General features: G+C 39.0%; 1 protein-coding gene across 2 annotated transcripts in view; it reads left to right on the top strand.

Moving 5' to 3' along the window:
• LMLN (leishmanolysin like peptidase) overlaps positions 1–8046 on the top strand; it is a gene marked incomplete at both ends in the record, with an annotated part of 75638 nt that extends 67592 nt beyond the window's left edge. For both annotated transcript variants that reach the window (XM_079704931.1, XM_079704932.1), the window contains 2 exons: positions 3448–3658; positions 7946–8046. In XM_079704931.1, the coding sequence (XP_079561057.1) occupies positions 3448–3658; positions 7946–8046 (312 nt within the window). The remainder of the gene's footprint in view (positions 1–3447; positions 3659–7945) is intronic.
• Between the last annotated feature and the right edge of the window lie 16199 nt (positions 8047–24245).

Genomic DNA, 24245 nt, shown 5'->3' with positions numbered 1-24245 from the left:
AAGTCCCTGGTGGTGCACTCTTGATTTGTCCCTTTGCTGGTCATGTTAACTTGCTGGTATCTACCAGGCTTCTCCACTGTCAAGTTACCGTTTTTCTCTTTTAATTAATTCCCTTTTTAATTAGTAAGTATTTGGGGGGAAAAGTACTATATCAATAACTTATTTCTTATCATACCTTCATTTTATTAATTCATGCATTTAAATCTGTATTGACTCACAGATTGCATTTTATTCAGTGGGTATTACCATTACTATCATTATTTATTTGGCTATTTAAGTTGCCCCAGATTTAGCCAAAGGGAGGGAGCCCTTCAGGTTGGTTCCTGTGTCCTTTTGGCTGTCCTATCTTTTTAACAATTTCCTTGCTTTCTAGCACAAGATATTCTAGGCTCATCTTCACTTTCTTTGCCCCAGCCCTGGAATTAATCATTTCTCCAAGGAGCTCTTGTTTCTTTTAGTGCAGTGAGGTATTTAGAGACTAAAGTCTGGGTGCTAGGGACTTCCCTGGTGGCACAGTGGTTAAGAATCCGCCTGCCAATGCAGGGGACAGGGATTTGAGCCATGGTCCGGGAAGACCCCACATGCTGCAGAGCAACTGAGCCCATGTGCCACAACCACTGAGCCTGCGCTCTAGAGCCTGCGAGCCACAACTACTGAGCCTGCATGCCACAACTTCTGAAGCCCATGCACCTAGATTCCGTGCTCTGCAACAAGAGAACCCACCTCAACGAGCAGCCCAAGCACCACAACAAAGAGTAGCCCCCACCTACCGCATCTAGAGACAGCCTGTGCACAGCAACAAAGACCCAGTGCAGCCAAAAATAAATAAATAAATTTATTTAAAAAATAAAGATAACAAAATAAAGTCTGGGTGCTAGATGTATTGTTCATTGCTGTTGGGATACAGCTGCTCCCCAGGCCTTTTGGTGAACAGAGCTAGGAAATATATGTGTGTATGTAATTTTATATATACTTGTACATGTGCATATATATAACCACGAGTTTGTACCAGTATCTTTGATTCCAGTTTAACACCAAATAATTCATTTTAGTTTTCTCCCTTCCCATATTTGTAACTCTTCCTTTGAGCAGTGAGAAATCTGGTTCTCTTTGTCCTTAATATGCTTGTTATTTGATCTGTCCAAATCCTTTCCATCTTCATTCACCCCTACGCAGTTACCCTCCTCACCCACTTGGACTCTGACACAGCCCACCAGCTCACAACATGTCTCCCTCACTGTGATGCAAACCCTGTGCACATCTTTAGAATATAAATGCTTTCTTCCATGAAACTTTCTAATCTTTGTTCTTTTTCCTATCATTTATTGCCTCTTTATCATAAAACAGTCTGACACTGTTAATTTTGGGGGGAAATTTGTATATCCTACCCTTCTCTCCTCAGTTAAAGCTGCTAGAGGTCAGGCACTGTGTCATGGACTTCTTTGGTATCCTTTTCAGCACCAAGCACAATACCCAGTCAATTCTCACTTAAAAGAATGATTACATTGCATTGCAGCTGTGGTGATGCTTACTAGGTGTGGGTCATTGAATGACAGACTTATAGAAGAGTTTACACTTTGTTGTTTATTTTCTTGATAGCTTATTATAACTTAAATTTCCAAATGAGTGTTATATTTAAACTTAATTGATGAAAAGAGTTGTTTTTAAAATGACTCCATTGTTGAAAAACACTTTTGGAAATCCTTTTTAAATTGCTTTTAGAGATAGTTTAATAGCCATCTAAGAAGTCAATTTCAGTATTTTACATCATACCTATGTTGACCTAGTCTTAACTAGTTTAGTCAACTGCCTTTACCAGACTTGGATCTGGGCAAGTTTTGGGTATTTCCAAAAATTGCATCTACTTGCAAAGTAAAAATTTGCCACCATCAAACATACTCAGAACCATGCACTTTCTTTGAAGATAGTTCCAGGAGAGAAGATCCAGAAATATTTAAGGTGAAGTAGCATAATGTAAAGTCTTTTTAGAAAACAACTTTGAGGACTTCCCTGGTGGCACAGTGGTTGGGAGTCCACCTGCCAATGCAAGGGATGAGAGTTCAAGCCCTGGTCTGGGAGGATCCCACATGCCACGGAGTGGCTAAGCCTGTGCACTCTGTGGCTAAGCTGCTGAGCCTGCACTCTGAAGCCCACGAGCCACAACTGCTGAGCCCGCATGCCACAGCTACTGAGGCCTGCACACCTGGAGCCTGTGTTCCACAATGGGAGCGGCTACTACAATGAGAAACCTGTGCACTGCGATGAGGAGTGGCCCCCATTCTCAGCAACTAGAGAAAGCCTGTGCGCAGCAGTGAGGACCCAACGCAGCCAGAATGAATGAATGAATAAATAAATAAATAAATAAAATTTATTTTAAAAAAAGAAAACAACTTTGAAGACGACACAGTCATTATAAACTTTTTTAAAGTTAGATTTAATATGTTTGTTTTTTAAAATTGATTTCATTAGTTACCCCTTGTATTCGAGATATGAATCCTGCTTTTAAAGATGTCACCAGTTGTATAAAATCACTGTGACCATTTTCATCTCTGAGCAGAAGATCTGGGATAGGGATAATGAATAACAAACTTTTACTATGTCATTTCTATACAGTGTGCTTTTTTTTTTTTTTTACAATGAGCATATATTGTTTTTATAATTTATTTTATTTATCTTTGGCTGCGTTGGGTCTTTGTTGCTGCGCGTGGGCTTTTTCTAGTTGCAGAGAGCGGGGGCTACTCTTCGTTGTGGTGCGCGGACTTCTCATTGTGGTGGCTTCTCTTCTTGCAGAGCACGGACTCTAGGCACGCGGGCTTCAGTAGTTGTGGCTCGTGGGCTCTAGAGCGCAGGCTCAGTAGTTGTGGCACGCAGGTTTAGTTGGTCTGCGGCATGTGGGATCTTCCCGGACCACAACTCGAACCTGTGTCCCCTGCATCGGCAGGCGGATTCTTAACCACTGCGCCACCAGGGAAGCCCTATTTTTATAATTTAAAACAACTAAAAATATTTGAGTTACAAAATTTAGCAAGTTGTAGAAAAAGTGACATGATTCATGGCTCTTTGACAGACATTTAACCTGAATTATAGGAGGATACTAGAATCTACAGAAATGTTATTATTGATAACTTGGCTTCAGGGGTCTGTGAATCCAAATTGTATGTAAAGCTATATGTTACTTTGTTTTTTTCAGGAAGTGTCCATAGCTTTCATTAGATTTTTTAAAAGGTTCTAGACAAAAAGTCTAAGAACTACTACCACAGAGTGAAATTCTTTTAGAACGTGAATAGCTTAACCTGCTTTATATGAGATTAAAATATGCCCACATTCCAAATTGTCTTTTATAGCCAGCATTTTTAGTAAATTCTGCCATATTTTCCTACAGTTGAGAAGGCTCACATACTAGAATCTTACTGATCTGATTTTTTTTTTTTTTTCCACTTTTTGAAGGTTTCTTGTTCTCCACAAGGTCTGAAGGTTTGGGTTCAGGATACTTCATATTTGTGTAGTCGGGCCGGGCAGGTCCTCCCTGTCAGTATTCAGATGAACGGCTGGATTCACGATGGAAACTTGCTCTGCCCATCATGTTGGGACTTCTGTGAGCTCTGTCCCCCAGAAACAGATCCTCCAACTACTAACTTGACCCGAGCTCTACCCCTAGGTGAGTAGTCTCTGTGGTTGGAGTACAGAGAAGGACTTTTCCCTGCAAGGAAGCTCTAAAACAGGTTGTGCGTCTTCTCTTCTAATTGCAGTTATATGGGAAGATCGCCTTCCCTCCATGGTTAGAAATTGAAGGTAGGTAGACGTGACACCTCTCTTCAGTAAGAGTGAGGGTGAGGAAATTTTCTATATGTGAAGAACCTCTGACTTGCACAAAAACATTCATTGAAGGTTACAAAAAGTTAATGTTTCAGCCATTCATTTTGAAAGTAAGAGTAAAAATTCTGTTCATGAATACAAAAAGCAATTAAATATATTTTAGTTATATTATAACTAGGTGAGGTGAAGGAGCGGGAAAGTCACTGGAAGAGATGCTTAAAGAAGGGATTGACATGCCCACAAAGAAGAGAAAGGTGCAGGGAGATGCAAATATACACAGTGAGATAGAAAGACAAGCTGGCAAAGACAGTGGTTTTCACTGAGAGATATATTACTCATTCTGTGAGACTCCAGAGAGTAGGACTGAGAACAATGAATTAAAGTTGTAGGGAGACAGATTCCAGTAGAATCCTTTAGAACCAGGAAAGAAATAGAAGGGACTCTCTTGAGAAGGGTGCATTCCCTGTTGATGAAGATGTGCAAACTGAGGCTGATGACCCATTTCTAAGAGTTTTAAAAGCAGAACTCATGAACTCTCAATGAAAGCTTTGACCTATGGTCTATGATATTTTAATTAAATGACCTATGAGATTTTATGACAGTTTTATATTTTGGAATAGGCCATGTTTCATTTTCTCAACTGGAGGTATTTTTTAAATGGAACTGTATAGCCCTTCGCTTGCTCCATGGTCTGGTTGAAAACAGAGGGCTACGTTCACTTTATAGCTCAAAGTTTCTTCACCTCTAAAATTTAATTCCCTTTCTTTCCCACATTCTGGGGCCTTTATCAAGACATGGGCTATAAGTAGAGGGTGGATTTGGGGAGATTAATACTTGTGTTAGGGGTGCCTAAGACCACCCCCAGATTTCATGACTCTCTAGTACTCAAAGGCCTCAGCCTCTAGTTGTACTTATGGCTAAGCTTGTTAAAGCAAAAAGATACAAAGCAGAATCAGCAAAGGGAAAGGGGACAGTGGGTGAAGTCTGGAAGAAACCACTTCCCAGACACCAGCTAAAGGCCGTCCTTGCAAACAGGACTTTCAAATGATGGCCATCTCAGGCCTGCTGTGTTAACTCTTTTCACTTAACTCCTGTGAGCCAGCTGAGTTTTCTGCAGTTATAATAGTAATTCACAATGAATTAAAAGATCTTAGGTCCTTTTGATATGGTATATAATAAATGTAGTGTTAAATATTCTTAGTTAACTTTCATATGAAGTGATAGGATGACTTGATTTTGTTGTTATTGTTAAATTGCTTTGGCTAGAATTAAAGGGCTGCTAGTCTACAAATAGGTGGTTCTGATGGAGTTCCCATCCTCAGGCCTAATCTGAGAGTTGACTATAAGAAATATCATCATTTCAATGTCCAAGAGATGAGCATTGATTGAGCCATTAGCAGTTAGAGTTGAGTTAAAGAGAGAGTTACTCCAGCTGGTTCAGGAGTAAGAATCTTAGGAGTACAGTAAAAAAATGTGTAGAAATGAGGAGAAAGCCAGACTAGTTCAAGGAGCTGTGAAGTGATTAGTTCCTGTCCTTGGAGCATGGCAAAGACAAGTGAATCTGTTGAAAGGAGGTGGGGAGTAGAGATTGCAAACGACCCCACGTCCTCCACCAACCTGCGCCCTAGACTTGACTTCTTATCCAGCTCCCTCTTTGTAGTCACCCTTCTGATACTGTGGTACTATGTTGTGATTTCTTCCCCTGTTAACCAGTTCTATGAGGAAGCATGCTCAAAAAAGGATTGTAACCTCCGAATCACTACCACAGTTTTGAAAAATGTACAAAATATTACAAGAATAGATGCCTTTTAGAAAAAAAAAAAAGGAATAGATACCTTTTAGGCATAGTTTCCATTAGTGAATATGAAAGATTTATTTCTAAATTTTCTGATCTCTTCAGAGTGTGGAGGTTTTTTTGTTTCTATTTATTAAATGCTAGACACTTTGCTGAGTGCTTTATGTCTATATCATTATATTTAATCATCACAAAACCTAATGAGGTAGGAATTATCATTTTACACATGAGAAAACTAAGGTATAAAGAGATTAAGTGATATATTCACTGTCACAGCTGATGAGGTTCAGATCAAAACCCAGATCTGATCGTCTCTGATTCATTTTGAAACACGCTCTTTATATCTTTCCTTTTTAAAGAGTACTATCACAGAAAGTGCAGTGTTTTTGAAAGACAATAAGTGTTCCAGAGCGGCCATTAATATTTTAATAGCTTGTTAAATGTTAGTACCAACAGTAGATAAACAACAGTTCAGTTCTCCTCCTGTTTCCTTTGTGCCAAATTGAGAATCGGGAGATAAAGGGATATGCCTGTGTTATTAGTGACTCCAGGGTCTATTCCTTATTCCAAGCAAGACCACTCTAGCTGATGTTGTAGGCCAGAACTTATCCAGTAGACCTTTCTGGGGCAATGGAAATGTTCTATAATTTGTACTGTCCCATACAATAGTCATTAGCCACATGTGACTATTAAACATGTGAAATGTGGCTAGTGTGACGGAGGAGCTAAATATTTCATCTCATTTTGGTTAATTTAAATTTAAATAGCACATATAGCTAATGGCTGCCATATTGGACATTGCAGCTCTAGGTCAGAAGTTCTCAAACTTTAGCATGCATCAGAATCATGTTAAAACACAGATTGCTACGACTCACCCCCAGAGTTTCTGATTCAGAAGATCTGGGTTGGAGCCTGAGAAGTTCCCAGGTGATGCTGATGTTGTTGACCCAGGTACCATACTTTGAGAAGGATTGATTTTTCTAACATTTAACGATTGCCAGCTGGTTCCATTGGGGAAGAATAAAGTTCTCCATGGTTTACTTGTATTACATACAGTGAAATAATTTTTTAAAATACTTATTCCACACTGTATAGTTCTCAGAAGAACAAGCTCCAGTGCCTTAACATTATCATTTTATTAATTCTATAGCTGAAAAACCAGTCCTTTTTTTCTTACCTTTTAAGCAAGTCAGACTTGAAGCTTGGTTGGCTCTCTGTTGGTCAAAATAGTAGAAAGGACAACTCATCCTGAAATAAAGTCAGATTGACCTGGTCTCTTGACTGCTAAAAAATGTACTCCATTCTGAGAATTGTTTGGGGGAAATAGTTTTAGCTGTTAGAACAACTCTTAGATAAATTAAAATATACTCCTACTGCCCAAAACTCATAGAATCTTCTGCTGTTTCCAAATCAAGCCTGGGGTGATATGGATAGATGGGTAGATATTTAGAGATTGGGGAACGTATGTCCTGTTTTGCCTGGGACAGTCCACGTGCCTATTGTCCTGGTATGATTACTAATAATTCCCTTGTGTTAAAATTATCAAAGAGAACAATTTAGTTGATCAAAGCAAATTTTATTTCACATAGGCAGTCTCTACTCTCAGGAATCCAGAGAACTGTAAAATAAGGGAAAAGGGCTACAAGCAGGAAACAAGGAAGAAGTACTCAGCTTAGGTTGATGGGCCGGGATTAAGTGTCTAACCTTATTTAGAAAGATCAAGGAACAAAGAAATAAGTATAGAGCCCACATTGGCTCGGCGGTTGGAGATTGGCTGACTGGATATTCTGTGGTTCTGGTCAAGTGGAGCATTTACACAAACATGAAAGTTATCTAAGTTTTAATTTGCTGATGTGGCACCATGGGCAGGAGAGGCTCCATCTTGAGACTAGAAATTTATTTCAACGGTTATCTCAAAATGTCCTGATATGAGATGATAAATTATACGGTCACCCTACTTAGAAGGGACAAGGTAGAATAGAAGAAGAGAGTCCAGCATCCCATGTCAGAATAGCCAAGAATTTCATTTACTTTCCTGTGTAGCATCTTTAGCTTTGCCAGGATACTACCCTGTCTTTTCTTGGGTGCTGATTTTGAACCTTGATATGGTAGATACATCTTCTTTTCTCCTACATAAATATTTTGTTCTTTTTCTATAAGTATAAAAAAAGACTTTGCATATATGGATTTCAGGAAGTCACTCTTGATTCTACTCTTCAAGGTAGTCCTTCTTCACCTTTTAATAATTACCTCTACTCATCTGTCAACATTTTAGTTGGTATAATTTTTTCCAAAAATGTCTATGGAAAGTCAATTTTTTGTTTTCGACCCTAGATCTCTGTTCCTGTTCCTCTAGCCCGGTGGTTACCCTTTGGCTTCTGCTAGGCAATCTATTTCCTCTGCTGGCTGGATTTCTTCTGTGCGTATGGCATTAGGAATGGAAAAGTGAATTCTGAAGACATTCCTTTGTGTCATGTTCCTCTGAACAAAGCACAAAATCTGGGCGAGTGCCAGCCTATGCAGATGGCAGAAGTGGCATTCCTGACTTTGGCTTGGAAGTGTTGACCACAATCAGATCTTGAAGCAGAGCTTCACAGCAGTCATTCCTCATCAGCAACCCAACAGCCTCAAAGTTTGCAGAAGGAGGAGGAATTCCAAATCACCAAGTCTCTTTATTTTTCAGGATAAATACTCTTCTTGAAGTTTTCCTTTGAAAATGGGATAATAGGTGAAAATTTCAGTTATTACATACCTCAGCATTTTCATTAACCTAAAACAATGGGAAAATTCATCACTGCTGCAATAATTTAAAGAACAGCTAATCATTGCAAGGTTATAAGTTGTGGACCCTGTCCTCAAAAGTATAAATTGTCCTTTGACTTACAGAAAATAACTTGAATTGGGATTTCTACATCACTGTTACACCTATTTTGAATTTAATGACTGTATATGGTACACCTAAGTCATTGTTCTCATTGTTTTTTTTTTAATTATGTTTTGCTAAATCTTATGATTTAACCATGCTAGACTTTTCAAACCAGCTGTGTGGCAGTTTCCTGCTGAACCATTAGGTGTTGGTAGCTGTATCTGTACTCATTGATCTTCAGAGAGTAGCTTCCAGTTGTATTCTCCATTAGTTTAATAATGACTTGAAAAACTGGGAAGCAGAGAGAGAAAAATACTCTGCCCTGTGAAAACATTGAAGACATGCAAATAAAAGAAAACCTAATTGTATGTTTTTCAGATAATAGTTATGACAACTGCAATCCAACAAAAATAGGACTTTCCTTTTTGACCAATGAAGATAAAAAGAAATTCTGGTATAGACAGGTATGCAGTTATTTTCAAGTGGGTTTAGGAGTTGTTACAGAAGAATTTGACTATCTGAAAATTATTTTATGTGTAAGAAGAAAAGATATAAGTCAAAACAAGATGGTCTGAATTGTTTATAGCAAAGTGTAGGTTTGGTGTAGGGCCTATCCAATAGGGTCCACTTTACCACACAGGGTATGGCTTAGTCCACAGAAGTCAGAAGGTTGCCTTTGCTTTAAAAGGAGGTAATGTCCTTTACCTCTTGTATTTGACACTCTTTCTGTCACCCATAGATTCTGGTCCCCAGAAGCAATTCTGCTCTTGTACTAGAGCTGACCAACCCTACTTAATAAACCCAATTTGAAAATCTTTAATGATGAATGATGCCCAGTTTTTCTCTCTAAAGCTAATGAAGTCCTGTGGCATTAGAAACATAGCCCTTGGACATGCATTCATTCATTCATTCATTCACTGGTTGGCCCTTTAATTCAGCATACAGTTATTGAGCACTCAGTTTAAGAAATTGTGCTAAGTGAACAAATAGCATAATTACTAAGGAGTAATTCCAACTTATTGTTTGGCACTGGAGCCAAACAGCAACTCCAGCATAGAGGAAAGTCACCTTTTTTTAAAAAATGCATACATTTAAAATACTTATTTGCCTACAATTTTAAATTGGAGGTATTTGTCATTGTGAAAAGCTGGGGGTCTCTAGCATAGCCAGCCTCAACTGAAGAAAATCTAATACCAATGGTGTTTCTGCCTACGTTCTGCATACTTTAAATCATGAAAAGTCAGAGAAAAATGTAGAGTATATTTTTAAAGAAAGTTATAAAAATCTAAACTTATATACCCAATGTGATTATGAATCATCCTGCAAAGTTGTATAAAGAATTTCACCAAAAATAATATGGATTCATAATATATTTGAGACTCACAGTGATAGGTTCAATTATATTTTGACTGTTGTGCAGTAATGCCATTTAGGTAGTATTGTTTCTGAGCATGGTGCTTTTTATACTTGAAATATATTTTTGCTTTATTTTTTATTGATATAATTATATTTGCACTAATGACTTTCTGAAGAAAATATTATTGATGACGTTTTTTCTATATATTTGTTAAGCTTGGAATCTGGTAGCCCAGTGTTTTCTCTGCACAAATGTAGAACCTGGTAATGTATGGTGTTAAGAAATCTTGAGTTTTTGAGGGTAACTAACAGTGCTGGTGTCTTCCTTCCTCTTCAACAAGTCTTGAAAGTGGTTGCTTATCACTGATTCTGCATAGTATACTCAGTGAAGATTTAGAAGGCCACTGAACCTGTAAGAAGTTTTAAGAGGCATGGTTTAGTCCCTTATAATATGATAAAATTCTAAAATAATATTGTAAAAAGAAGGATTTTTAAAATCTGAAATTTCAATGCAGAATTAGCAGGCTAGAATTAAGGTTTGAACTGAAGAATTTGAGATGACCTAAATTTCAATATCCTGTGGCAGGTAATGCCCTTTATGTTCACAAAACCAGTTCACTGAGAAAGAGACCATGCAGACTGCAGCCATGGTGGGAGTGAGGTGGGGCAGGGAAGGGGAATGGGGATAGCTGATTTGAGGATAGTAGACTGAGACTTCAAAAGTCTCAAAAGGGTCAAGTGCTTATAAAAACTGACTACCTCAGTTTTCAGTTCAGACTTAGGTTCATTTTGATAGTATTAAGGTCCCAATGTCAAAATTAACAAGTGAATTTGTCTCTCAGGTTTTCAAGAACAGAATTTACAGGAAGGAAGCAAAAGCCATGTCGCTAGACTTGAGCTGATAGCTTTAAAGAAACTGGAAAGCAGTTAGGTAGTCTTAATGTAGATCCCTCTGTATTCTCCTGAAAAACATCCTTTTCCCTTACTTATTTCTTAAGGATACTTATTTTTGTTAAGATCAACTAGGCATTCTAAAAATGTTATAAATTATGCTTAAGATTAGTTTCAGCCTAATATGTTGGTTTAGAGTTTATCAGTATTTGAAAGTGAAACATTAATGAAGTTTAAATAGTTTTAGGAAGATACATAAATAAGTATACCAGAGTATTCCATACAATTTTATCAATATTCTCTTCAATATTAGAAGACTCACTGATTGAGACCATCTGAAAATGACTAGATGCTTTCTCAGAATCTTTCCAGCTCTAATATTCTGTGACTAATATTCATGAATATTCAGAATATTCTAATATTCTGCATGACTAATTCATGCAGAATTGCTAGGTCACTGCTGGCTCTGACCCGCCTCCTGGAGTATGCCAGCTTACACACCATGTTCATCGCAGTGTCCTGTGCTCAGTGCCTTAGCGCTGTCCTTGTCTTTGGACACTGAATGGAGAGAGAAGAGCCCGTTTCTGAGGGCATTTGAGTAGTCCTGGCAGGAGGAGGTGGACTTAAGTCACAGCCCCACAGACTTGTTTCACAGTTGGCACCAGTCATCCATGCCATGTCCCTGCAGCCCAAGAGGACTAACATATTTTAATAAAGTCTGTGCTACTTGTTCTGAAGAAATAACTTACCTGAAAGGATGACCTTTTTTTTTGATACATTTAGTCAGGGTTGGGGAGGGAGTGGTGAATTATTTTCTTTTTGTTTACATTTTTAGTAAATAAAATAGATTTAAGAACTAATCTTTATTTATGGTATTTAACTTTAAGTGTAATATATTACTTAGAAAAAACACAGCTTTAATAAAAATGGAAACTAATCTGCATCTTGTCTTTACTTAATTAACACCATCAATTTTTTTAAACCCGGATGAGGAATACAAACACAGCCGTGCACTTATATGGGGACAATGAGGTGTTTATTATGAAGCATAATTCAATTTTTACTTTAACTGGAGTAAAATTGTCCTACTTAAAGAATAGGGACAGGTCTTACGTAAAGCTACAGGGAATAACCCTCCTCAAATAGTTAAGCAGGAAAGACAGCGGACTAAAACAATTCAGGGCAGCCGTCTCTGGCTGAAGATTATTCCTGTCCCATTTGTTGTGTGCCGTGGGCCAGGAGTCTCACGGCAGGACGGCTCTGCACATTCAAGTACCACACTCTATTTGGTAGCGGCAAGTAAATTGTGGCTGTGGAGTGTGGAGCGTGATTCTTCCTCATAAACTGACTGTAGTTTGAGAGAACATACCCAGGGCGTGCCTTCACCATGTGCACTCAGAGCCATCCTGCCCGGTGCCTGGAGCCAAACACTGTGAAATGAACTGAGCACAGCCTCTGTGACCTACTTGCTGAGCTGAGATCTTTGTGGGAAGTTCTAATGATAATATTTAAATTTTTTAACATTTTAAATATTTCATCTAAGTAGCTAAAACTATGTACAATAAATTACTTCAAGTAGTTGAATAAATTCAATATTATTTGTACGGTATACTGAAGACAAAGCATCTATGTCTCATACATTACCTGTTTATACTACCTTTTGGTATGTTCATAGAATATATCTTATTTAATAGGCGTCAATACATAAATGAGTCTTTTGTCAACAACTCTCTGGTAGATACGTTGAAATGGAGCAGTTTATTTAAATCAGCTTGTTAGTGTTCCGCCAGAAGTTTGTTCCTTAATGTTTGAAATAAACTGGACATATTTGGAGATAGAAGTCCAAATACACCATCTGATGTTCTGGTAGATGACCAATACCATTCTCTTTTTTTTTTCTTTTAATAAATTTATTTATTTATTTATTTATTTTAGGCTGTGTTGGGTTTTCGTTGCTGTGCATGGTCTTTCTCTAGTTGCGGTGAGCGGGGGCTACTCTTTGTTGTGGTGCGTGGGCTTCTCATTGCGGTGGCTTCTCTTGTTGTGGAGCATGGGCTATAGGCGCGTGGGCTTCAGTAGTTGTGGCACACGGGCTCAGTAGTTGTGGCTCGCGAGTTCTAGAGCGCAGGCTCAGTAGTTGTGGTGCACAGGCTTAGTTGCTCCGTGGCATGTGGGATCTTCCCAGACCAGGGCTCGAACCCGCGTCCGCTGCATTGGCAGGTGGATTCTTAACCACTATGCCACCAGGGAAGTCCCCATTCTCATTTTATATGTATAGAAATGGTTCTTTCTGCCTATAGACCTTAGTATATCTTAGATTCGATGCCATTTTAACACTCAGTGCCACTAACAATTTTTTCAATTTCAACAGAAACAGTAACTCAACCTTCTGACATTGTCTCATTTGAAAATATTCAAATCACAATATCTGAACATCTCCTGGCTCACCCCTCACCCCACCCCCTTAGGTCTCCTGATGACATTTTAAGAAGGCTACAGGTTGACTGAAAGAGATTTCACATGTGCTTACACACATGGGTGCTTATTAGTGTTTATATAGTGAAGACTTTGATATATTTGGTTGAGGGTCTGAAAATTTAATAGAAGTGAGGTAGCTACAGAGAATAGAGCAAATGTCGCATGCCTCAGCACAGCTTGCCAGACCAGCCCCAGAGCCTTGAATCTGAACAGAGGTCAGATAAAACAGGTTATGCCACTGTTCTAAAATGATTTGGTTAGTTGTAAAGCCTTATGCTTGTTACTAAGTAAATAAAATGTGTAAAATCTGCATTTCTCACAATAGGTTTGACAGAGGAGTAAAGAGGGAGCCCGTAAGTTCTATATAGGTGTTAAATAATCTTTAAGGATAAGCATCAAGGTGATGAAGAGAAAAGTGAAGAAGGGAAATATCTGAGGCAAATCAGTCCTCAGCCTGACTGAGGTGAGTCTGTGGCTTTGCCACTCTGGGATTTTGCCCCAGAACCCCGGCACCAGCAGTGTGCCCCATGCTGGATCTCCACAGATGGGGTTTTTTCCTCCTTTTTTTCCCCTAACTTATCCTCTCACAGCTGCCCTCCACCTCAGGCTCTGACCATTCCTCCTCCTGTCTCGCCATTACCATTTCAAAGCAGCCCAGTTTTCTGAAGTATATATGCATATCTATTTGGTGGTATTATTAACTGGAGGTGGTGGTGAGGGGTTCTTACCCCTCCATCATTTCTCAAGGATTGATTTGGAGGGAGGGAGCCAGCAGTTCTCACTAATTTATTAATTTGGCAGAAACTCCCCTCCCCCTACAGTTCGCTCCTGCTGTTTTATAATTTTCATACCACCATTCAATTCCAGGTCGGGAATGACAATGCCTGGTGTGGCTGCCATGCACTGTGGCCCAGGAGCATGGTGGTGAAAATGAGCAGACTGGAGTCTATTGAGCTGAGGAACCGCAGCAGGTCAGCTCCAGGGAGGGCAGGCACCGGTCCGGGTGTGGCATTCAGCTGCTAAAAGTAAGCCAAAGGCATAGCTCTAGAACTTATTAGTGCCCAGAGGAAGAAACAGATAGTGAAGTCTAAATACAAGGGAGAATGAAGGCCTAAGAATTGGGTACTAAGAAATGAGTCAGAGACGAGGGAAACAGAAAGGGCCATGGGAGCAAGAGTGTGCATGCACAATGACCAGACCTTGTAGTGCTGGATGGGGAGGGCCTGCCTTTTGTACTTGCCTCCAGGGTGTAAGTGCACTTGAGAGTGCCTTCTGACACTTAGCACAATGGAGATACTGAATCTAGTGACTGAACATTGAAGAAGTATTTGTTGCGTACTTACTATATTCAACATGTATTTAGCACCAACTGTGGCAGGCACTCTGCTGGGCCATAGGAACAGACAGATACAGTCTTTGTCCTGGAGTCAGTGAAGGAGGGGGACAATTAAGCAATTATTTACGGTAAAGTTTAGACTTGAAATTGATGGGATAATACATATAGCATGCTGATAAGAAAGAGTGGAGAGAGCAAAGGCTTAAGATAAAAGACAGATGCCCAATCAAGTCAGGCTCTGAGAGATTAGAAGGTGGGAGCAGAACACGAGGAATGCACCGCACCTTCCACTGTGAGTAGGACATGGAGGGAAGCGGGAGCACGTTTGTTAGGTTTGGTGGCTGTCGCTGAGTTCCCAGTCCTGAAAGGGAAGTCACCATTGTCTCAGGTGAATAGGGTCTGAGATCTGAAGAGCACAGTTGGCCCTGGCCCTCCCTCCATATTTGCATAAATTCTATCCCCAGTTGGTTGAATCGTGTATACGTGTATACGGAACTGCAGATGCAGACGGCCTACTGTATTCTGCCATTTTATATAAAGGACTTGAGCCTCCACAGATTGTGGTATCTGCAGGGGATCCTGGAACCAATCCTCCTGCAGATACTGAGGGATGAATGTATTAAAGGTTTAAGCTTCTGTAAACAGATATGTTTTGGTGATGACTGTTCTGGGTCTGTTTTCCCTGGAAGGCAGTGTGTACCTTTTCAATCCATAGATCCAAATCTAAAAATTTCAAATAATTTTTTTTCAATTTTACCTTAATTTACTGTTTTCAGTTTTACTCTTTAGGAATGTCAGTTATATATAAGCTTCTCCTCAATTACTATCACTTTTTCTCTAATCCTTTTTTTTAATTTTTATTGGGTTATAGTTGATTTACAATGTTGTATTAGTTTCAGGTGTACAGCAAAGTGAATCAGTCATATATATCCATCCATTCTTTTTCAGATTCTTTTCCCATACAGGTTATTACAGAATATTGAGTAGAGTTCCCTGTGCCATACAGTAGGTCCTTGTTAGTTATCTATTTTATATATAGTAGTGTGTATATGTTAATCCCAATTTCCTAATTTATCACTTCCCCCCATGTTTCCCCTTTGGTAACCGTAAGTTTGATTTCGAGAGCTGTGAGTCTGTTTCTGTTTTGTAAATAAGTTCATTTGTATCATTTTTTATTAGATTCCACAACTAAGTGATATATTTGTCTTTCTGTCTGACTTACTTCACTTAGTATGATAATCTCTAGGCCCATCCATGTTGCTGCAAATGGCATTATTTTTTTCTTTTTTTAGGGTTGAGTAATATTTCATTGTATATATATACCGCATCTTATTTATCCATTCCTCCATCGATGGACATTTAGGTTGCTTCCTTGTCTTGGCTACTGTAAACAGTGCTGCAATGAACATTGGGGTGCATATATCTTTTCAAATTATAGTTTTTTCCAGGTGTATGCCCAGGAGTGGGATTGCAGAATAACGTGGCAACTCTATTTTTAGTTTCCTGAGGAACCTCCATATTGTTTTCCATAGTGGCTGCACCAATTTACATTCCCACCAACAGTGTAGGAGCATTCGCTTTTCTCCAAACCCTCTCCAGCATTTGTTATTTGTAGACTTTTTAATGATGGCCATTCTGACCAGTGTGAAATGGTATCTCATTGTAGTTTTCTTTTTTCTTAAATTACTTTTTTTATTGAGAAAAAATACACCTAACATAAAATTCACCATTTAACCATTTGAAGGTGTTTCTTTAGTAAATTCATGATGTGATGCAACCCTTCATTCCTAATTCTAAACCATCTCAGACTTTTCAGCTTGTTGCACGTGAACAGGTGCGGTGCTCCTGACACCTAGTGGGCAGGGGCCAGAAATGCTGCTAAAGTCCCAGAAGAGAGAATTATCTGTCTCCCAAAATGTTGAGGCTGAGAGACTCCACTCTACACCATTAGAGCACCACATCACATCCAAGGAAATAAACAGCCATTCAGTCGCGTCATCCCTACTAGTCTCAAGAATGTCTTTACAGCATTTTTATTTCAGTTCAGACGCAACGTTCACATGTTTGGTTGCTAGGTCTTTTTAGTCTCTTTTAATATAGAAGAGTATTCTCTGCCCCATGCTCAGCCTTTTTGTCTGATTACTTTTTGTAAGAGTTCAGGCCAGTTTTAGCACTGCATTCTGTTTCCACATTTTATTATTACCTTTTTTATTGAAGTGTAGTTGATTTACAGTGTTGTGCCAGTCTCTGCTGTACAGAAAAGTGACTCAGTTATACACATAGAGACATTCTTTTAAAAATTTTTTTTTAATTTCATTTATTTTTTATACAGCAGTTTCTTATTAGTTGTCCATTTTATACATATTAGTGTATACATGTCAATCCCAATCTCCCAATTCATCCCACCACCACCTCCCCACCCGCCACTTTCCCCCCTTGGTGTCCATACATTTTTTTCTGTATATCTGTGTCTCTATTTCTGCCCTGCAAACCAGTTCATCTGTACCATTTTTCTAGGTTCCACATATATGCGTTAATATATGATATTTGTTTTTCTCTTTCTGACTTACTTCACTCTGTATGACAGTCTCTAGATCCATCCACGTCTCTACAAATGACCCAATTTCGTTCCTGTTTATGGCTGAGTAATATTCCATTGTATATATGTGCCACATCTTCTTTATCCATTCGTCTGTTGATAGGCATTTAGGTTGCTTCCATGACCTGGCTATTGTAAATAGTGCTGCAATGAACACTGGAGTGCATGTGTCTTTTTGAATTATGGTTTTCTCAGGGTATATGCCCAGTGGTGGGATTGCTAGGTCATATGATAATTCTATTTTTAGTTTTTTAAGGAACCTCCATACTGTCCTCCATAGTGGCTGTATCAATTTACATTCCCACCAACAGTGCAAGAGGGTTCCCTTTTCTCCACACCCTCTCGAGCATTTGTTGTTTGTAGATCTTCTGATGATGCCCATCCTAACTGGTGTAAGATGATACCTCATTGTAGTTTTGATTTGCATTTCTCTAATGATTAGTGATGTTGAGCAGATTTTCGTGTGCTGCTTGGCCATCTGTATGTCTTCTTTGGAGAAATGTCTGTTTAGGTCTTCTGCCCATTTTGGGATTGGGTTGTTTGTTTTTTTAATATTGAGCTGCATGGGCTGTTTATATATTTTGGAGGTTAATCCTTTGTCCATTGATTCGTTTGCAAATATTTTCTCCCATTCTGAGGGTTGTCTTTTCGTCTTCTTTGTAGTTTCCTTCACTTTGCAAAAGCTTTTAAGTTTCATTAGGTCCCATTTGTTTATTTTTGTTTTTATTTCCATTACTCTAGGAGGTGGGTCAAAAAAGATCTTGCTGTGATTTATGTCAAAGAGTGTTCCTCCTATGTTTTCCTTTAAGAGTTTTATAGTGTCTGGTCTTACATTTAGGTCTCGAATCCATTTTGAGTTTATTTTTGTGTATGGTGTTAGGGAGTGTTCTCATTTCATTCTTTTACATATAGCTGTCCAGTTTTCCCATCACCATTTATTGAAGAGACTGTCTTTCCTCCATTGTATTATCTTTGCCTCCTTTGTCAAAGATTAGTTGACCATAGGTGTGTGGGTTTCTCTCTGAGCTTTCTATCCTGTTCCATTGATCTATCTTTCTGTTTCTGTGCCAATGCCATGTTGTCTTGATTACTGTAGCTTTGTAGTATAGTCTGAAGTCAGGGAGTCTGATTCCTCCAGCTCTGTTTTTTTCCCTGAAAACTGCTTTGGCTATTCAGGCTCTTTTGTGTCTCCATACAAATTTTATGATTTTTTGTTCTAGTTCTATAAAATATGCTACTCGTAATTTGATAGGGATTGCATTGAATCTGTAGATTGCTTTGGGTACTAGAGTCATTTTTCACAATATTGATTCTTCCAATCCAAGAACATGGTATAACTGTCCATCTGTTTGTGTCATCTTTAATTTCTTTCATCAGTGTCTTATAGTTTTCTGAATACAGGTCTTTTGTCTCCTTAGGTAGGTTTATTCCTAGGTATTTTATTCTTTCAGTTGCAATGGTGATTGGGATTGTTTCTTTAATTTCTCTTTCTGATCTTTCATTTTTAGTGTATAGGTATGCAAGAGATTTCTGTGCATTAATCTTGTATCCTTCTACTCTACCAAATTCATTGATTAGCTCTAGTAGTTTTCTGGTGGCATCTTTAGGATTCTCTATGTATAGTATCATGTCACCTACAAACAGTGACAGTTTTACTTCTTTTCCAGTTTGTATTCCTCTTATTTCTTTTTATTCTCTGTTTGCCATGGCTGGGACTTCCAAAACTGTGTTGAAGAATCGCAGTGAGAGTGGACATCCTTGTCTTGTTCCTGCTCTTAGAGGAAATGCTTTCAGTTTTTCACCATTGAGAATGATGTTTGCTGTGGGTTTGTCGTATGTGGCCTTTATTATGTTGAGGTAGGTTCCCTCTATGCCCACTTTCTGGAGAGTGTTTATCATAAATGGGTGTTGAATTTTGTCAAAAGCTTTTTCTGCATCTATTGAGATGATCATATGGTTTTTATTCTTCAGTTTGTTAAAATGATGTATCACATTGATTGATTTATGTATATCGAAGAATCCTCGCATCCCTGGGATAAATCCCACTTGGTCATGGTGTATGATCCTTTTAATGTGTTGTTGGATTCTGTTTGCTAGTATTTTGTTGAGGATCTTTGCATCTATATTCATCAGTGATATTGGTCTGTAATTTTCTTTTTTTGTAGTATCTTTGTCTGGTTTTGGTATCAGGGTGATGATGGCCTCATAGAATGAGTTTGGGAGCATTCCTCCCTCTGCAATTTTTTGGAAGAGTTTGAGAAGGATGGGTATTAGCTCTTCTCTAAATGTTTCATAGAATTCACCTGTGAAGCCATCTGATCCTGGACTTTTGTTTGTTGGAAGATTTTTAATCACAGTCTCAATTTCATTACTTGTGATTGGTCTGTTCATATTTTCTGTTTCTTCCTGGTTCAGTCCTGGGAGGTTATACCTCTCTAAGAATTTGTCCATTTCTTCCAGGTTGTCCATTTTATTGGCAGAGTTGCTTGTAGTAGTCTCTTATGATGGTTTGTATTTCTGTGATGTCTATTGTAACTTCTCCTTTTTCATTTCTAATTTTATTGATTTGAGTCCTCTCCCTCTTTTTCTTGATGAGTCTGGCTAGAGGTTTATCAATTTTGTTTATCTTCTCAAAGAACTACCTTTTTGTTTTATTGATCTTTGCTATTGTTTTCTTTGTTTCTATTTCATTTATTTCTGCTCTGATCTTTATCATTTCTTTCCTTCTGCTAACTTTGGGTTTTGTTTGTTCTTCTTCCTCTAGTTCCTTTAGGTGTAAGGTTAGATTATTTATTTGAGATTTTTCTTGTTTCTTGAGATAGGCTTGTATTGCTATAAACTTCCCTTTTAGAACTGCTTTTGCTTCATGCCATAGGTTTTGGATCATTGTGTTTTCATTGTAATTTGTCTCTAGGTATTTTTTGATTTCCTCTTTGATTTCTTTAGTGATCTCTTGGTCATTTAGTAACATATTGTTTAGCCTCCATGTGTTTGTGTTTTTTATGGTTTTTTCCCTGTAATTGATTTCTAATCTCATAGCGTTGTTGTCAGAAAAGATACTTGATATGATTTCAGTTTTCTTAAATTTACTGAGGCTTGATTTGTGACCCAAGGTGTGATCTATCCTGGAGAATGTTCCATCTACACTTGAGAAGAAAGTGTAATCTGCTGTTTTTGGATAGAATGTCCTATAAATATAAATTAAATCTATCTGGTCTATTGTGTCATTTACAGCTTGTGTTTCCTTATTAATTTTCTGTGTGGATGATCTGTCCATTGGTGTAAGTGAGGTGTTAAAGTCCCCCAGTATTATTCTGTTACTGTCTATTTCCTCTTTTATAGCTGTTAGCAGTTGCCTTATGTATTGAGGTGCTCCTATGTTGGGTGCATATATATTTATAATTGTTGTATCTTCTTCTTGGATTGATCCCTTGATCAATATGTAGTGTCCTTCCTTGTCTCTTGTAACATTCTTTATTTTAAAGTCTATTTTATCTGATATGAGTATTGGTACTCCAGCTTTCTTTTGATTTCCATTTGCATGGAATATCTTTTTCCATCCCCTTGCTTTCAGTCTATATGTGTCCCTTGGTCTGAAGTGGGTCTCTTGTAGACAGCATATATATGGGTCTTGTTTCTGTATCCATTCAGCGAGCCTGTGTCTTTTGGTTGGAGCATTTAATCCATTCATGTGTAAGGTAATTATCAATATTTATGTTCCTATTACCATTTTCTTCATTGTTATAGGTTTGTTTTTGGTAGGACCTTTTCTTCTCTTGTGTTTCCCACTTAGAGAAGTTCCTTTATCATTTGTTGTAGAGCTGGTTTGGTGGTGCTGAATTCTCTTAGCTTTTGCTTGTCTGTAAAGCTTTTGATTTCTGTCGAATCCAAATGAGATCCTTGCTGGGTAGAGTAATCTTGGTTGTAGGTTCTTCCCTTTCATCACTTTAAATATATTGTGCCACTCCCTTCTGGCTTGTAGAGTTTCTGCTGAGAAATCAGCTGTTAACCTTATGGGAGTTCTCTTGTATGTTATTTGTCATTTTTCCCTTGCTGCTTTCAATAATTTTTCTTTGTCTTTAATTTTTGTCAATTTGATTACTTTGTGTCTCAGCATGTTTCTCCTGCCTGGGACTCTCTGTACTTCCTGGACTTGGGTGGCTATTTCCTTACCCATGTTAGGGAAGTTTTTGACTATAATCTCTTCATATATTTTCTCGAGTCCTTTCTCTCTCTCTTCTCCTTCTGGGACCCCTATAATGCGAATGCTCTTGTGTTTAATGTTGTCCCAGAAGTCCGTTAGGCTGTCTTCATTTCTTTTCATTCTTTTTTCTTTATTCTGTTCCATGGCAGTGAATTCCACCATTCTGTCTTCCAGGTCACTTATCCGTTCTTCTGCCTCAGTTATTCTGCTATTGGTTTCTTCTAGTGTATTTTTCATTTTAGTTATTGTATTGTTCATCTCTGTTTGTTCTTTAATTCTTCTAGATCTTTGTTAAACATTTCTTGCATTTTCTTGATCTTTGCTTCCATTCTTTTCTATTTTTTATTTATTTATTTTTTTTGCAGTACACAGGCCTCTCACTGTTGTGGCCTCTCCCGTTGCAGATCGCAGGCTCAGCGGCCATGGCTCACAGCCCTAGCTGCTCCGCAGCATGTGGGATCTTACTGGACCGGGGCACGAACCCGTGTCCCCTGCATCAGCAGACGGACCCTCAACCACTGTGCCACCAGGGAAGCCCTGCTTCCATTCTTTTTCTGAGGTCCTGGATCATCTTCACTATCATTATTCTGAATTCTTTTTCTGGAAGGTTGCCTATCTCCACTTCATTTAGTTGTTTTTCTGGGTTTTTATCTTGTTCCTTCATCTCGTACAAAGTCTTCTGCCTTTTCCTTTTGTCTATCTTTCTGTGAATATCTCATTGTAGTTTTGATTTGCATTTCTCTAATAATTAGCAGTATTGAGCATCTTTTCATGTGCCTTTTGGCCATCTGTATATCTTCTTTGGAGAAATGTCTAGTTGGGTCTTCTGCCCATTTTTTGATTGGGTTATTTTGTTGTTGTTTTTGTGTTGTATGAGCTATTTGTAAATTTTGGAAATTGTAAATCCAGCATGTGACATGTATGTATATACTTAGTAAAATCTAGATCCTTTTCATCTAAGGCCATATTCCTTGAAGAGTTGGTTAAAATGTGTTATTCCATGACATAGCTAAGGATTTAGAAAGGACTTGGTAGTGAAGATTCCTGTGGGGAATATTTTGGCTCCTGAAGAGCTTCACCTGGAAGCAAAATCTTGGCTACTTTCCTCATTTAACCCAGCTTTCCTTCTTTGGATTTTCCCAATTCCTAACCTTCTCAGAGGGAAGAAAAACTAGTTAATTTGGATGCTTTCCCTGGAACAGTTTTTACCAGTCACAGGCTTTTTCCCTTCACTTCTGCACCTCTGTGGCAGTGTTGCCTCCATCGGTGCATTTGTTTTCGTGCCCAGCTTCCCATAGATCAGACTGGACGCCAGAGTTTTCAAAAATTCCCTGGTTAAAAGGAGGCAGATGCCAGCATTAGAGGAAAGACAGGAACAGTACATAGTCCAAAATTAGAGGAAAGAAAAGCTAGAAGGAAGTAGAACAGCTAACCGTTTGGAGGGAGCCATCACAGTCTTCTGCTCACTGTGAAGACAAGGAATACAAACTTTCTTTCTTATACCCTCTGTGCCCCCTCAGCCTCCTCCATCCTTACTCCCTCCCCTTATCTACATTAGATCTCATGGTCTCCCATTTCAGTCTACTGCAGTGGATCTCAAAGTGTGGTCCCCTGGACCAGCTGCATTCATCAGAAATGCAAATCTTTTTTTTTTTTTCTGGCCACGCCTCACAGCTTGGGGATCATAGTTCCCCGACTAGGGATCAAACCTGGCCCCCGGGCAGTGAAAGCCTGGAATCCTAACCACTGAACCACCAGGGACTTCCCATAGAAATGCAGATTCTTGGGCCCCATTCTAGATCTCCTGAATCAAAAACTCTAGGGGTGGGGCTTCCCTGGTGGCACAGTGGTTAAGAATCCGCCTACCAATGTAGGGGACACGGGTTTGAGCCCTGGTCCGGGAAGATCCCACATGCCGCAGTGCAGCTAAGCCCGTGCGCCCCAACTACTGAGCCTGCACTCTAGAGCCCACGAGCCACAACTACTGAAGCCTGTGTGCCTAGAGCCCGTGCTCTGCAACAAGAGAAGCCACCACAATGAGAAGCCCGCGCACCGCCACGAAGAGTAGCCCCCGCTCAGCGCAACTAGAGAAAGCCTGTGAGCAGCAAAAAAGACCCAGCGCAGCCAAAAATAAGTAAATTAATAAATTAAAAAAAAAAAAAACCTCTAGGGGTAGGGCCCTGTAATCTGTGTTCTAACAAGTCCTCTAAGTGGTGCTCTTGGAAACTCAAATTTGCAAACTACTGCCCTATACTCTCTTGTGTGTCTTACCAAGATCCACTTGGTAAAATTCCAACTTTGGATGAACTCAGTTATCAGCCTTGGCCTTAACTTATACCTGGGCAGATCAGCCCTGCTAGGGTAAAGCACTCAGTTGAATGTATGTACACTCAAGTGGGTTCTGCACAGCAATCTTATCTTTCTCTAGTCACTTTCTCTCCCACCCTTAGGGTTGCCAGAATTAGCAAAGAAAAACCAAAAACAGGACACACAAATTTTAATTTCAAATAATGATATACTAAGAAATTATTTGTTGTCTATCTGAAATTCACTTTTCACTGAGCAACTTGTGTTTTTATTTGCTAAATCTATCAACCCTAACTAGGAGATATATATAGTCAGTAGACAGGCAGTTGGAAAGAGAACCTGGATGTAAAGTGGAAGAGAGCAAACACAGGATGGAGCCCACAATAAAACCATGTCAGTCCTTGTTGCCTCTGACCTTGATGGTACAGATGTCCTGGAGAAGCTGGGACCCTTCATCACAGAACTAAACACACACACCTGGTCCAAAAGCCAGAGATTCTGTAGGAGGATACAAAGGAAGATAGGGCAGTTGTAGGCCTGGCTGATGCCTCACACCGGCAAGGTGAGCCAGCAAATAAATAACAATGTGTGTGAACT

This window comes from Hyperoodon ampullatus, assembly GCF_949752795.1.
Source record: "Hyperoodon ampullatus genome assembly, chromosome: 5".
In the NCBI taxonomy this organism is placed as follows: domain Eukaryota; kingdom Metazoa; phylum Chordata; class Mammalia; order Artiodactyla; family Ziphiidae; genus Hyperoodon; species Hyperoodon ampullatus.
This window is presented reverse-complemented; position numbering and strand designations above follow the sequence as displayed.